The 15501-nt window shown below is 38.7% G+C and overlaps 1 protein-coding gene across 2 annotated transcripts in view; it reads right to left on the bottom strand.

Moving 5' to 3' along the window:
- Window positions 1–15501, bottom strand: part of APP (amyloid beta precursor protein) — a 236454-nt gene that overhangs the window by 175576 nt on the left and 45377 nt on the right. For both annotated transcript variants that reach the window (XM_067299530.1, XM_067299536.1), the window contains exon 2: window positions 12204–12371. In XM_067299530.1, the coding sequence (XP_067155631.1) occupies window positions 12204–12371 (168 nt within the window). The remainder of the gene's footprint in view (window positions 1–12203; window positions 12372–15501) is intronic.

Genomic DNA, 15501 nt, shown 5'->3' with positions numbered 1-15501 from the left:
TGCAGCTGTCACTTCTCCTCTGTCCTCCCTGCTACTATCGTCCTGTCTAAAAATGCCAGCTTTGTCCTTTATCTTCACTTTCCTTCTTTTCTCTCCTTTTCTGCACAGATTTTGGTATTTTGAATCTATTACTCTCCATTTCTCTTGCTACTGCTACTCTAAATTAAATTATGGAGCCACATTTGCATCCCTGATTAAAATGTGGCCTGTTCTTCATTATAGGCTTGATTTAACACCCATCTTCTAGCTCTAATTACATCAAAAATATTTTTCCATTTAAATTGTTCATGCCACCTATTGCCAGAGAAAATTTGCTGGGGAAAGTCAGGGATTAACTGGACATGCTCTTTCGGAAACAAGCAGAACTAAGAAGCAGAAAGTTGTACTGCTTTGAGAAATATCTAGAAAGTTTCTCCTGCATGGATGGTTCAAACATCATAGCAAAGCCAGCCCACTGGCTAGCGGTAATGGAAAGGGAAGGTCCTGTTCTCCCTTCCACCTCTCCAGGTTTAACACTGCTGCTCATAGTTCAGAGAGATAAACCAATCTTTTTTTTGCGGGGGTTAGCTCTGTGCCAATTCAGCTCCCTGAATTTCCTCATCACAGGATCAGACATATGCTAAATTCTGGCAGAGCAGAAATGAGGGGGAGGAGGGAAACAAAACTGAGTCTTTCAGCAGCAGCAGCACGTATCAGTTATGTTCAATGTTTCTGCTAAGCTCCTCTCTAATAGCACTTCTAACCTTAACTTATAAGAAACTCTAAAATTAGCTCATAGGAGAGAACGCTTGTTTTTTCTACATATCTTAAGCCACAACAGCTACAGTTGCCATAATTGACAGCATGCGGAAGTCAGGATATTCAGAAACTTCGAATTTGGATGAATACAGGAGACTTTTCACAGCAGTGGCACAGTTCTGTGTCATTCCAAACTCCAAACTCCAAACCTACTCCAACACCCTACTGGTGCTCTTATAAGAAACGTTGGTGATAGAGGAATGAAACAGTAATAGCAAAACATAATGCTGCTGCACAGCTTAGCAGCTCTGATCTATACTGGTGCTATAGTCTTAAAAAACATCTTTCAGTCGTCAACAACTAATTATTAGCACGTCCACTAATGTGTTTTGAGCAATAGTTTAAAACTAGTGTTTCTGTGAGAATCTCCTCTAAAATACTAAAAAGTATTATTTACATATTAACTTATATGGAATTATAAATTCAGCTTTAACAACATCAGTCTTTTCAACTTCCCTTACATCTCTGGTTAGAAGCACAAATGTAATTTGTGTTTCTTGGATGATCCTTCACTGTTTTTTCCCCTCTCAGATGGAGTGTATAAACTTGCCAAACTGTGTGAGAACTTGGACAATGTTAGCTCCAACAGTTCAGAGATTTTTGAAGAAATACTCATCAAAATCATATTCAGATTTACAATTTCTAGAAGTTTAAAAGGTTCACACAAGATAAAGTAAAAATAGTAGAGTCTTGATATCACATGAAAAAAGGTTATGTTTCCCACATCCAACCCAGAAGTTGAATATAAGAAGTTGGCAACAAAGAAGCCATTTATTGACCACAACTCTTTGACAGAGTTGACTTTAGAGAGCAAATGGAAGAAGTAAGAGATAGTGGAGGAAGTCAGGTGTTTTATAAATGCTTAGTTATCACTGTTTTTCAAGCAGACACATATGACTCAGGACATGAATCAAATAAATCAGATTTCATTTCACTAGATTATAAAACTGTTTTGTAGTCTTACTGAAACATTATACTGTTTCTTCAAGCAGCTGGAATTAGAAATCTTGTGTAGCATTAAATAGCCATGGGGTTAATTCTTTTCTGACCTACAATGATATTTATAGAAACTATGCTGGCAAGAAGAGTTTGTATCAGATTTTATTTCCTTATACCAGATTAACAGTATCATGCTTCAATATTTGTACCCAGACAGAAGAAAATATGCTTTTAAACATGTTATTGTCGTTACCTTGCAAGTAATATATCTTTGCAGACTACATTCTTTGTGTGTTAATATAAGCAATAGCTGTCACCACCCACTAAACACAAAGCCAATGTTTTAACAGATATTGTGACATGTCTTTCAAATACTATACAGATATTACTTAGCTAAGAGAAGGACACTTTCCCTTTCCCTAGCAAGGATTTACCCCAAGACATTATAGCAATTTGGATTTGTCTTGGGAACCTTAAATCCAATGCTCTGTTTTCAGTCTCAACATTAAGACAGAGGCCCCCAAGAGCTTTTAAAGATCTAAAAGGAAAACCTCACATTTCAAACATTAGAAATTTGCAGGTAGCAGCCCTTGATGGAAATACTCATTCCGCTCAAGTAAAAAATGAGTTTCTAACAATCAAAATTCTGTTAAAACTATGAAAGACTATGCTACATTTATAAGGGAAAAGGAGGATGAAGCAATCAGTAGTTGGCCAGGTATTCAGAAACTTCTCCATGATTATATGAACATACTATAATTAATCCACAACCATCTAGAATAATATTATGTAAGGAGCATACATCTATCAAAACAGATTATCAGCGGGACTTTCAATTAATGAACAGAGGTATATGGCATTTGTAGGATTAACGTAGGCATTCAGTACAGTACCATGTAATAATCTTAATGGGATAAATGCTAACCAGAAGATAATGTCACAACACAAATTAGAAAGTGATGCTAATAAACCACTTGGAAAAAATGGAATGTCCCAAAAATCAAGAAGTATTTCCCCTCATCCAACACCAGGGCACTGTCCTGCTATGAATTAAAGAAAGCATCACCTTCCTGACAGCTTCAAAGCTAAAGATGGAGAAAAACTGTCTTTCCCTTTTTTGATTGCCTGCAAAACTGACAACTGAAAACATATGCATAATGCATCTTTCCCTTTTCCTTGGAAAGACAGATTTCTGTCTTTGTCTACCAATTCAGTACCATCAATCTAGACAGATCGGCCCACTGTCTGTTACTAAAAAACTTCAGAGGTATTACTATAGGGAAGTTAACAGATCTCTTATGAATATTTCTGATTTCTAAGCATTTCAAAATAAATGGGCAAGGGTGAAATTGAAAAAAAAAAAGAGAGAGAGAGAAAAAAAGAAACCCACAAAACAAACAAACTGGGGTCACACAACCACCACAGGAAAGCTACAGAGCCATCCATAACAGATGAGGTTGACCTAAGAAATACAGGATGCCATAAGATTCAGTGAATGAAGACCAGCAAGGACTAGAGTCCCTGGACACTTGCACAAAACCAAACCAAACACACCCAACCCACACACCTATAAGTAGTCTCAACTCTCACAAGCACCAATCCCAAGAAGGAATTGCACTTGCACCCATCCATCTACAGAGGTACACTTACAGATGCTATGGTGGTGGTTTCAGTCCCTTTAATCAGTTGCAGATCTGATGCTGTTGAGGCACGATCCTGCCTTATTCCGCTCTTGACCATTTACTACCAACACTTCTCCATGAGCCAGCACTACCACAGGAGCTGGATTATGGAACTGACCTACGTCTAAAAACGTGTGTTCCCCCCCCACACAGTCAAAAAACAGAGAATAAGAAATACAGCACAGTGTGAGTTAAAGGAGACCCAAGATTACTTCTTTTGAAACTGGAATACATTTCTACCAGATTAAAAAGCGTCCATGCACCACAGTTTGAAAGGGTGGAGGAAAAGACAGACATTTCTGTCCAAAAGAATGGCATTTCCTTCTGAAAAGGGTTGATATCTAACAGCTGTATAGTTATAATAAAGTGTTAAAATTACCTTAGATAAAGAAAAATCTATGCCTAGTATCTCTTAGGCTTCTAATGTTAATTATTGGAGGAACAGTTGCTATCAGTCCATCTCACAGAGAGTAAAATGTGGTGGGATTTGCATCTTTAAAGAAAACAGCAGACATCATACAGAATACTATCATAACGATATATATGGAAAGGAAAAAAAGAACGAGGAAAAATAGCAGTAGAATTCCACCATGCTGTCACAATCAGGTCTTCTGTGCAACACCGCAGATGCAGCAGAGGTAACACCTCTGCAGATCACATCCAGCACTACATTGCCTTCCTAGAAAGTTTCCAGGGCTTCAGTAAGGCCAAGATTTGGGCCAAATGAACTTCACTCCCTTCCCTAGGTGCTCAGAGAGGCTCTGTGCAAGTGTGGTTAGCAGGCCCCTTTGTAACCTTAGGGAGCAAGCCACCAGCACGAAGAACAACACACTGCCAAATGCTGCACAACATTTTCTTCTTGTTTTTTAAACCTTCAATTCAGTAGATGTCTTTCACCATCTGATCACATGCAAATGGCTGTTTGCTGGTTCAACTATAAACTGAAAGGGCAGCAGCACTAACCAGCAGATATCCATCATATTTGTATATTTTAGAGGGCAGAAGAAAACAACCTAATCATCTCATCTTACTCCTGGCTCAAGCTCTATGCTGGCTGGACTTCGAGATTAAGCTGAACCATTCATCTGAGCTACTGTATCTGTGAAATTCAAAATTAATGTAGGGAAAATGCAGCATAGCAGCATCATTAAACACTGCAATACAGATTTACCTAAATATATATTTACATAGATAATCTTCTTCCATTCCATCCTCTTCTCCTCAGCCTCAAAGTAAAAGTAGCCTCCCTTCCCAAGAAAAACATGTTATTTTAAAAAGACTTGGACAATTTATCATAAAAGCAATAGAGCATATTGAGATTCTGATGTTTTACATTTTCTCTCTTTTTGGAACATAACAAAAAAGTCTGTGGGGGAAAGAAGTGGAAAGCTTTTTATTATTAATAAAGAAAGAAATACAGTATCTTGCAGCAAATGCTCCAGGTTTTATCAGTCACTCAATTTGAACCATATATAAAGGGTAGAATACAGTCTAGGCTAAAAAAACTTCCTTCTTAAAGGAATCATACTGTGAACAAACTAAAGTATAATTGCAGGATAAATATGCTATCAGTAGTAGACCTTGCATTTCCAAAAGCTAAGTCTTCATTGAAGCAAGTGAGGTTAAAGGATTTTTGTGGACTGAAATTTAATTAAACAATGGACCTCAAAACAATCAAGACAAAGAGTGCTAAGATGCTGTTCTCCCAAACTTTTAAGCATGACTGTGCCCATCTCAAAATCTATCAAAACACATTTTCCTTGAAATGTCATTTGTTTTAAGGACAGTCTGTGCTGCCAAAAATCTGTACGTTTTCCATGATTTTTCATTAAACAGTTTTCCTCAGTGCAAAATGTATGGCTTTCTAAGCTGCTGAACAGTGCAGGTTTAAAACCATTTTCGTCTTCAATACAGTGACTATTTTGTTTGAGAAACTAGAAAGAGCACATTATGCAGCCCAGATAAAAACAACAATTCTTTTTAGGATGAAGGCGACAAGCGAACTTGGAGAGATGCTGTTATGGAAGGAGCAACACCATTTTCACTGCATCCCTGTTAAACTCCCTTCTTAAAAGAAAAGGCCTTTTTTTTTTTTTTTTTTTAAATCACCAGCATTCTTGGCTTTTCTAAATATTTGTTAAAGAGTTTGTTGAAGCTCGCAACAAGGGTAAAGACTAGAGAGAGGAGACTACTACCGTCAGTCCTGTCCATCTAATTTTGGAACTTGTAGGCCTCAGGGTGACATGAACAGAAGGATCATGGGAAACGGTGCTGGTAGGGAATCCAACAAAAGTAAGAGGCAATAGCTTGATCACCCTTTCAGTCCATCAAAAAGGAAAGAGGGCTCTTGAAGACTACTTTGATGCAGGAGGTTGTGGGGTTAAGTAATGCCTTATTACTCTCACATTACAGGTTGCACTGGATGTGGCTTAGAAGTCACTTTGGGTTTCACCAGCAACTTATCTAACTAAACATGTGGTATAACACAGAAGATTAGAGCGTATGACAACAATATCTTTTTGAAAATATTATGATGAGATTAGAAATGTCAACACTGTTCTGTCAACAGTCATAACGAATTATCTGTTATCCGAGTTTACCCTACTCTTTTCTGCTCCACGTAACGCAAAGAAATAGTGTCAGAACACAGCAGTATGCATTTACAATTCATTTTTTATTTCTGGGGAGAACTTCTGTATAAAATACACCTTCAATGGAACATATTCATGTATCTTGAAGGTTCATAAGAAATAAGCAGAGAAATGTAATGACTCCACAGAAGAAACCAAGCAGTTCCCTGGTTTCAGAAAGCCAGATGTAATCCCTGCTAAAGCCAACAGCCATATTCTGCGTCTGAAAGTTATTCTAAGCAACTAGCTAAAGATCCTGCAGTGAGCCAGTTGCTGATTATGGGGCACAACTCTATCTCCAGGCTCCCAGGTTTACCTTCCACACACAACCATACAACCAATATCCAGACCCAAACTAATTTTACTGTGTTTTTGGTTTGCTCTTGAAAAACAATCTTCAGAACAGTTCCTTCTCATTCTGTTCAACTACATGCATACTAAAAAATGAAAATGAGCACCTCCAAATTAAGCTAAGTGGGGGAAAAATAAAACCCTCCACGTACTAGACAAAATTAATTTGTTGCTGGCAATGACTGCTGTTTTTAAAATCTGTTTTGGACACTGAGTTCAGCACAGACAACAAAATTTCAGTCCTTTGAGCAACTTTTATAATGTACCCTAATTACTAGAAATAAAATTCAGCATGCAGTAGCTGTTCAAAATTGCTAGTATAATAAAATGTACACCAGTATCTTTCATCTGAATCCTCATTCCCTTTAAACAGGGAAATGAACCCACCTAAATTAATTTTCTACTCTGCATATTCACATGACTCTATAATACATACTTTGCCAAAGGGCAGGTTCTACATCAATTTTATGAAAACGGTTTAACAAGATAAGCAGCTGCCTGGTCCGAGCACAACAACCTGTTCCTAAATGCACCGTCCTTCAACAATAACATGCCGTATCAGAGCTTCTGGCAACTTCAGCATACGTAGGTGGGGGTACACAGTTTCTTCCACAAAACAACAAAAAGCAAATATCCAGGAGCAGCTGTCCCCACATGTTTTCTGAGTTAAGCTAACCTCCAATTAGTGACTATTAGGAGCAAAACTTTCCCTAGGGGCCTGGTTATCCAGTAATTGCATATGGCAGGGTTTCTTCAACATCCCTCCAAAACAGCTGGTACTGTGCAGTGTCAACAACAGGACTAGATTGACCGATGGCTTGATTTGAAGCGTCAGCTAGTTTGCTCACAACACATTAACTGTTTTGGCACACACATAGGTGTAACCATCCCACTTACATTAATGAAATCTGAATCAACATTGTTCTGTTGCCTGCAGCAGTCGCATTTTGTCCATTGAGCACAGATCAGGGCCATGTCTTTTTGCTTAGTTGGAGATTAAAAGATATCACTAGTAAATTCTACTTCTCTGAACAGTGTCTTATTCCACCGAAATGCAAGAAAGCTTGATTTTGCTGTAAGAATTTAAAAGAGAAAAGCAACCAGATTAGGTTGCCATCTCCTCAATAAACAAAGACATTTTATTTAGTCTGCCCTGCCTTAAAAAACACAGAATGTGCAGAATTGAAGCCAGAAAAGATCAAGGTATTCTGCTTCCAGAACCACTTCTTGTTACTCCAGTAGCAGAGTTTAACTGAACTCAGGAAAATTAGAAGGTAACATTCAAGTATCTTCACTTCCTTTCAAATAAGCAATGTATAGTCTGAGCTTTGTCATCTTTAAACTGTGTGATGTGTTGTCCAAATATAAATCCAAACAGTTCCTGTGCTGCACTAAGCTCCCACTCAAAAGAAGAGACGCAACAAGTGACATACATCTTTAAAATATGTAGGTGGTTCTGCTTATTATTTGTTCCTCCTTTTCTACCCCTGCAGCGCTCCTCTACTGTTACTTCCTGTAACAAGACTTCAAAACCCACCTAACATTGGCAATGGACAAGGAGGGGCAGCGATGACAAGCTCAAGGAAGAGGTACACAGCACATTAAGTATTCTCTGCAAGAAACATCCATCTTGCTGTACTCCATATACCTTCCAACCATATGCTCTGATCACCAACCAGGCACCTGCCCTTGTATTGAAAAGGAAAGCTCTTTTAAAACAATGTATCAGGAGACAGAGGAATGCATCTACTCACAAGTTCTGCTGAAAGGTTTTTTTTATATATTTTTTAAAAGATACTTTCATGGAAGAAAACAAAGCTACAAGTTACACAGAGTATCACTTTGGGTTAACAGGGAATGGACAGGAGTTTCCTTTTAAAAGTTACTAACTTTGTCTTATTTTAGTGTCTAGGAGCCATAGAGCAGGATCTCCACTGTACTTGCTCCTGTGAGTTTCTGTGCAGTTGGCTCCTTTTTATACACCCTTCCTGGTCTTTCCTTGATGTAGGAGAAACTAGGCGCACAGGAGATACTGCAGTAGAGCGTCATCATCTCCTGTATTACAGCCATAATCACAATGCTTGGCCCAGAGCCACTCAAGGTATCTGTGACAAAGAACACGTAGAACAGGATGGCCAGATTTTTCATTACAGATTCAGGGGAAATCTTATCATTTACCATCATCTGCCTCCTGTCATTTCAATGCTCTGCTCAGAGTTGGAAAAAAACAAAAGTACTTCAGCAGGGAGGTACTAACAGCTGCTGCTCCAGCAAGACAGAAGGAAGGAAGTTGCCATGGTGCCAGGGAACATGAAGAACAGATTCAGCATGACTACCTGCCTGCTTGACTAGCAAAGTATATACACTGAGCCTCCACCTGTAACAAGAAAAACTGCACCCTAAGAAACAGCAGTCCTTCATCTGGGAGAAAAAGCAGTATGAAAGAGAGACAAAAAAAGGAAGGAAACATCTTATTTGGCAAAAGTAATCAAAAAGGAGATTTTACCTGCATACCCTGCATACTATTCCAATGCAAGAGGTAGCACATGTCAGCCTCGATACCTACAGCTTCCTGCTAACAGGAAAATGAAAACGTACCCAGTTCCCTGGGCCCAATTACAGCACTATCTCACAGCCAAAGCAAACAGCAGAAGGCAAGGGGACAACCACCTTGCTTATGTGTTACCCCCTGGATACAAAGCCTATTGGGAGCATCAAGCAACAAGGAGTTCCATGCAGCTGACAAGCCAGTCTTCCTTGCATTTACTAGCACTTCTCTGCAAATTCATCTCTCTGGTTTTGGAAGGTGCTTTTATCAGATTCTTCCATTTTTCCTGTCAGAAAATGGGAAAATTAAACAGACATGAAGCAGTAGTGCTGTTTCATGACCAAAGCCAAAGCCCACCAAGCTACAGACAGGATCACGGGGGTGAGGGAAAGCAGGGGAGACTATGGGAAACAATCTTAACAGAACTGAGTTTCTTTCCAGTCTGCAGGGTTGGATCAGTTTCAACATGGCTTTTAGATTCATCTCGTTAGCAGCATATCTGACCTTCCGGATATTTGTTAACTATTTCTAAATTTTTTGCTAACATTAAAAAGTAGAGACTCATATGATACCTCCCACCCCCAAACCAGCTGCTCACAAAGACAGCCCACAAGGCTCCTACCAAGTACTGTTAAGTCCCCGATCAGCTTGCCCCTTTTTCACCAGTGTCCTACAGCTGGCAATATTGTACTGATTAGGTGGAAGAGAGAGAAGATGCGGCAGGACAGCCAGGACACCAGCAGCTTCCCATGAACAAACAGAAAGCCTACTGGGGAGCACAGCAGGGAAATGGTTTTTAGCCAGGTCTCCACATCTGAAACACCAGAGCAGAATGCCTGCCTCCCCTGAAGTTAATGAGAGCACACTGCTTAATCACACGCTCGCACTGCTAGGGGTCTGTGAGAATTACTACGCACTCTCCCTAACTCATCTGTGACTCTTGGAACCCTGAGGACCTGGGAACAAAAGCAGAGGAAGACAATTGCTTGTTCCAGTGGCTGAGCTACAAGATCTGGTGAAGTTCTCAGCACACAGACCAACCCTGTGTCTTCCTAGCTACCCTTCACCAAGTCTATGCAGATTCCAAGCTCTGAGATATGAAGTAAATACCTGTGCTGCTCTAAGCACAGAGTGGCATTTTGATGCCTTAAGCCACTGTAGTAATTTTTTCTAACTAAAAACTAGAAGGTGCCTGCCGCATTTTTAGGGAGCACACCGGCCAGCAGCCTGCCTCTTGATAAGACAGAACCCCCTAAGTTGTGCTTTTAACTGTAAGCTGAGGAGATGCTCCAAATTTGTAACATGATGATCTAAAAATTAGGCTAATGAAATGTCACTTAGCACCATGATCAAGACTATCACCACACTGGAGCTTAAATATTTATGTCCTCTTGAAAGCAGAAGTAATGGATCATCTCTCCCTCTCTGCCCGTTTCTCCAGTCAGGAGAAAATTTCATAGACTCTTTCAGAAGAGTTGAAGTTGAAAGGGACCTATAGACATCATCTAGACCAACCGCCTGCTCCAAGCAGGGCTAACTTCAAAATCAGATCAGGTTGCTAAGAGCTTCATTCGGCTAAGTTTTGAAATTCTCCAAGGATGGAGATTATGCAGCTTTCCTGGGTGCCTATGCCAGTGCTTGGCTACTCTCATGCTGAAGAATTTTTTCTTTATGTCCAAACATAACATCCCTTAATATTCCCTTTGTCATCTATCAGCATATGGCTACCACCTTCTGATTGCTTTTGCTTTCCTTTTCACTTTATTTTTTCGATAGCTTTTTTTTATACCACCCAAATTTTCAAAATTACTACCTGACATTCACCTGAGTTTTACAGTTCCCAGTCTCTGTTCTGGAATCCTTTAGTATCTGCAGCATTTGTAACTGAATTACCAAGCCACTAAAAGCTTATGCCTTAAAACTGCCCAAACTTTCTACTTCTATTTCCTCTTAATGAATTTATTTCCTTCTGTAACTTTAGAAAAAACTTACTATTTTGTGGAGCTTTACTCACTGCCTACTTTCATCTCCTTATTGCTTCCCTCCTCCTCAATAATTTCACTATGCATAAATCAACTTTATTTAGATGACTCAAAGGGGACAATGGAAAATCAGAAGCCTCTTAAACCCTGACAATACTTTTGGTATTCTTGTTAGAGGTAAACAAAAAATATTATGAATTTCCCTTAAAGTAATACTTTTAGTAAAAAGACAAAGCTATTGGTAAAGTATCAATTTTAGCATCCATCACAATTTCTTCCTAAAAACATATCACCTTAATATTAATATTCTTGACAGGAAAGCCAAAACTCAGCAACAACCAAGCAAAACAACTGGAAGAAACAGAAAGAACAACTGATGGGTGATAGGACTGAAATGAAGATACTAAGAGAAATGAGATCTGAAGACTGAATTATTTTGCTTTTTAGAGAGGCATTTTCACAGGAATTGGTTTGACATTTAGGAAGCAAGACAGCTACTGCTCTAGCAATAAGCAGTAGCTCCAGCTAAAAAAATAAAAAAGAAGAAAAAGAAAAAAGGAAGCAAGGAGATGAAAAGACCAGGGACTAAAGCAACTCAAACCATGCCCTTTTGTTTCATGGCATGAAATCCACATTTTCTTTTCAAATTGTCATACACTGGTATGAGGCTATCATGCTATCACAGCATGGGGATAAAACAAAATTAGATACACAATCTGTTCTTAGGACATAAGCGAGTGGGTAATAAGTTTCTGCTCTCAAATATGAAATCATTCATTGTGACTTGATCTGTAGGGCAAGCTTTTTCTATTAAGAAACTCCAGAAGGTTCAGTGTTCAGCAGAGACCAAAAGCTATGGACTGACCCAGGGTATTTCAGTATCATGGTACAATGACAGAAAGCATGTTACAGCTGACTTTCAAAATCAGCCCAGCAAGCAAAAGGGTATTTTAATAATAACCATCACCTCAGCTTTATTCAGGATACTTTATAAACCAGTAGTTCGCTATACATCCAACAGAATTATGCCCCCTAGGCAGAAGACAGAGGGACAAAGTTGCCCAACAACAGTCTCAACGACCCCCAGCAGCCAGTTTTTGAAGATGTTTTAATGGGTTCTGGGGAGAGCCTCTTTAAAAATGGATAAAAGGACAATGGAGTAGAAGATAAAAGAAATGGAAGATCCCTATGGATTCAGTTCTCCAGCAAACACCTGTACTTGAATACTTCCGAATATGAACCATTAAAATTATTCCCTGAACAAGAAACTTACTTCCTGGCAATACTGCAGAATCCCTTCTTTAGTTCTGATGCAGGTCTTGGCCCCAGATGGGTCAGATTCCCATTTTCCATTCTGAACATTCATGTGCATATTGAGTTTGCCACAGAACATGGCAATTTGGGGCTCTGCCAACAATCCAGCATTTCCATCAGCAGGCACCTGGAAGGAGAACAAAAAATAAGTTTTAAACTCATGACTGACATTTCAGTCCATCCAAAGCAGTAACAGTCCAAACAAGCCCAAATCAGTCACTAGGCTTACCCACATATGGCAGTAAAGACAAAAATTATTTGATTCAGGCAGGTTTGAGAGACATAACCAAAATCTCTATAGAAATTCAACATGCTATGGCATAACAAAGTCTAAAGACGTAAATTCCTTTGAGCAAAAAATTGTCTTTTTATTGACTTGGGCTAAATATAAAACAACGTACATAGTTGGAACACGTGATTACATAAATTTAACTTGTATACTGGCACTGTGTGGGGGGGAGGTCACTAACAATTAGCAAAAAAGTAACAAGTTTTTTCAAGAGTTTCCTGATTTTTTTTAAATTTTATTCTTTTAAGACCATCTCTAGTTCATTTTCATGTTGAGAGCACAGGCTGTATTTTAGATGTCTTATATAGCTCATGGGTTAAAAGTAGAGCCTTCCATCTAAGCTTTATTCTGACTGAACCTTAAAGAGCAGTGGTTGAAGTAACAACATGGGAGTGCTGAGGGTTATGTCTAACTCTTAGTAACATATTACTAAGAGTAATACCACCATGTGAATAAGCATTAAAACACACAAAATTAAGATATGCTACCTAAAGTGCTCCTCTTTGCCTACTGCAGGTGCGCTGTCTATGATGCCTCAATCCTGCCCAACACCACAAGGTGTTTCCCTTGTTGAAATGCCTGTGCGCTCTCAGAATAAGGAATTAAACATTAATATTACTCTAGCAATTACTGAATTGAATGTGATTCTGTAGCATCTGTTAGCTTTCTACATGCATTTACAAAGAAAAGCTAATCAATCCTCTTCTCCCACAAACCTTGAAGTTGGTTTAAATACTGAACCTGCATCATACATGGGCAAAGCAGAAATAAGCTCTGTGGAGCCTTATTCAGAATTGCTTTATTTGAACATTATTCCCTCCTAAACCACTTTGTATTTATATGAAGCACTTTTATGAAATTAAATATTCTAAAGATTCTGTTCCACTATTTTTATATGTGGGCCTTTTGACCAGTACCAGAAATCACCCCAAGAATCTGTATTATGATTCCATAAAAACAGGAAAAGACTCCAAATGTTCTGTGTTAAAAAAGCCTATAAAACCCTCCTTTCTGTAAAGTGTACCCTACCTCTGTGTAACTCATCTTAATCCCTAGCACTGCTGAAATCAATCTCAAGATGCTGAGCAGGGAATGAAATCATTTAAGAGTAGATAAATCAGTAGCTGAAATGAATGAATCAGCAGGTCTACCACAGCAGTAATGTTAAGCAGAAATGTCTGGCAAGACTACAACAGAAAACACATGACCAACACCAGTCTTAAAGAATCTGCTTCCAACCAAGAACGGACTAAATCATACTGCATAAATCAATCTAGATTACAGAAGGCTGAAGAATTAAGCAGGCATCAACAAGACCATCCAGGTGAGCCTCTTCCTCAGTACAACTCTTAGGCTAAGGACCATATGCTCCACACAGCCAGATGACCCCTTTTTATCATTATTCTCTAGAGATTTTCATACCATGTAAGTATCTTTAAAATTCTTCCATCTCACAGCCCAATGATATTGCTGCTTATTACTACACAAATATACACACAAAAGCATCTTTCCGCCATTCTCATTCATTAAAAGAGACAGACAGATTGATTTGAACAACAGTATGATTTATATTATGGAGCTAATCCTCCTCTGCCTGACCTGCCACTCTGATAAGCTAGAACTCCATTTTGCTGTCCAAACAGAAGTGGAAAACTATTTGCAAGACTTTGTGCAAAATTTCCTATATGGCAGAATGAAATGACAACTGCAAATAAAACTGGAGAAGTTGTATTAACATTTTCATTAAATTCTTATTTTACACTCAAAATAAGAGAAGTCCTCTCACATTTAGGCCAAACAGATCATCGTCACGATGCTCAGATTCTCATCCAACTTGTTGTCTTCATGCTTTTCATGCACCTTTACTACTAGTGCTATCTGAATCCCAAAATCCCTTCAGGAAAATAAAGCCAAATGAATTGCTAGAAAATCCATAGCATACAAGGGTTTAAGAAGGAGACAGAAAAGGTTACACAACCAACTCTTCAACTCTATTCAGCTCTTTACATTTTGCACTGCATGACTGCGGTTCCAGGAACAATTACACAATTACACTGTTGACACCAGTTGGATGAGGGGTCTCTCCTCATCTTCCCCTTCTCCTCTCCCCCTTCCAATTTCTCCACTGAAAAGATTTATGGACCCTTCCTTGAGTAACTAAATGCACCACCCCAACAGAAAGAAGTCCTGGTCTTTCTCCCTCCACTCTTTCCTCCGGGCCAGCTTTCTCCCGAACTTCCAGATTCACTCAGAGGGATCCAGCAGGGACTAAAGAGAGTACACAGCACATAGCAGCAGTTTGCAAGCAGGAAAAAGAAGGGAGGAAGGAGAGAGGAGATGATCCTTCCCCCTTTTGCATGGGAAAGGCTGGTAGATCAGCTCACACTGTTTCGTGGAGCCACATCGTAACACAAATCAAGAGATCCTTCTTCCAGATGTTCTGCCCTTTGGAAAACAATGGTTCATTCTACTTTAATTGCATATGCTTAAACTATTCTGTTCAACTTTAACTTAATCTGGGAAACACAAGGCAAAGGTAAATCTCTTCTTAGTGTTATGCTCATTATGAGGAAAGTTCTAAAAGTTCACTGTTCTAAAGCTGAAGCCGTCACATTCGAGATACTGTACAAGATACTGTACAATATGCAATTATATTTAAATATCTTTTTAACTTGTAATCTTTTAGCCAGAAGCATTCTCAAGAGAAAAATTACAAACATTTTAAAAATGTAAGAAAAACTGAAGAAACAGGGCAATTGTCTTACAATAGATATTCATATGCAGCATCTTAATTTCCCTGTTCTTCACTAAAAAAACAGAACACTTCATTAGTTTTACACGCCTACAATGATAAAAATTTGGCATCAAATATACATTAGAGGAATCAACATCTAACTACCCTAATACATTAGATTTACATTGTAAATTAACATGCCACAATTAAAACAAATATTTCAGTTTTTAGAAA

The sequence above is a fragment of the Apteryx mantelli genome, chromosome 1 (assembly GCF_036417845.1).
Source record: "Apteryx mantelli isolate bAptMan1 chromosome 1, bAptMan1.hap1, whole genome shotgun sequence".
Taxonomy (NCBI): domain Eukaryota; kingdom Metazoa; phylum Chordata; class Aves; order Apterygiformes; family Apterygidae; genus Apteryx; species Apteryx mantelli.
The sequence above is the reverse complement of the archived record's forward strand: the minus strand, read 5'-3'. Positions and strand labels throughout refer to the sequence as shown.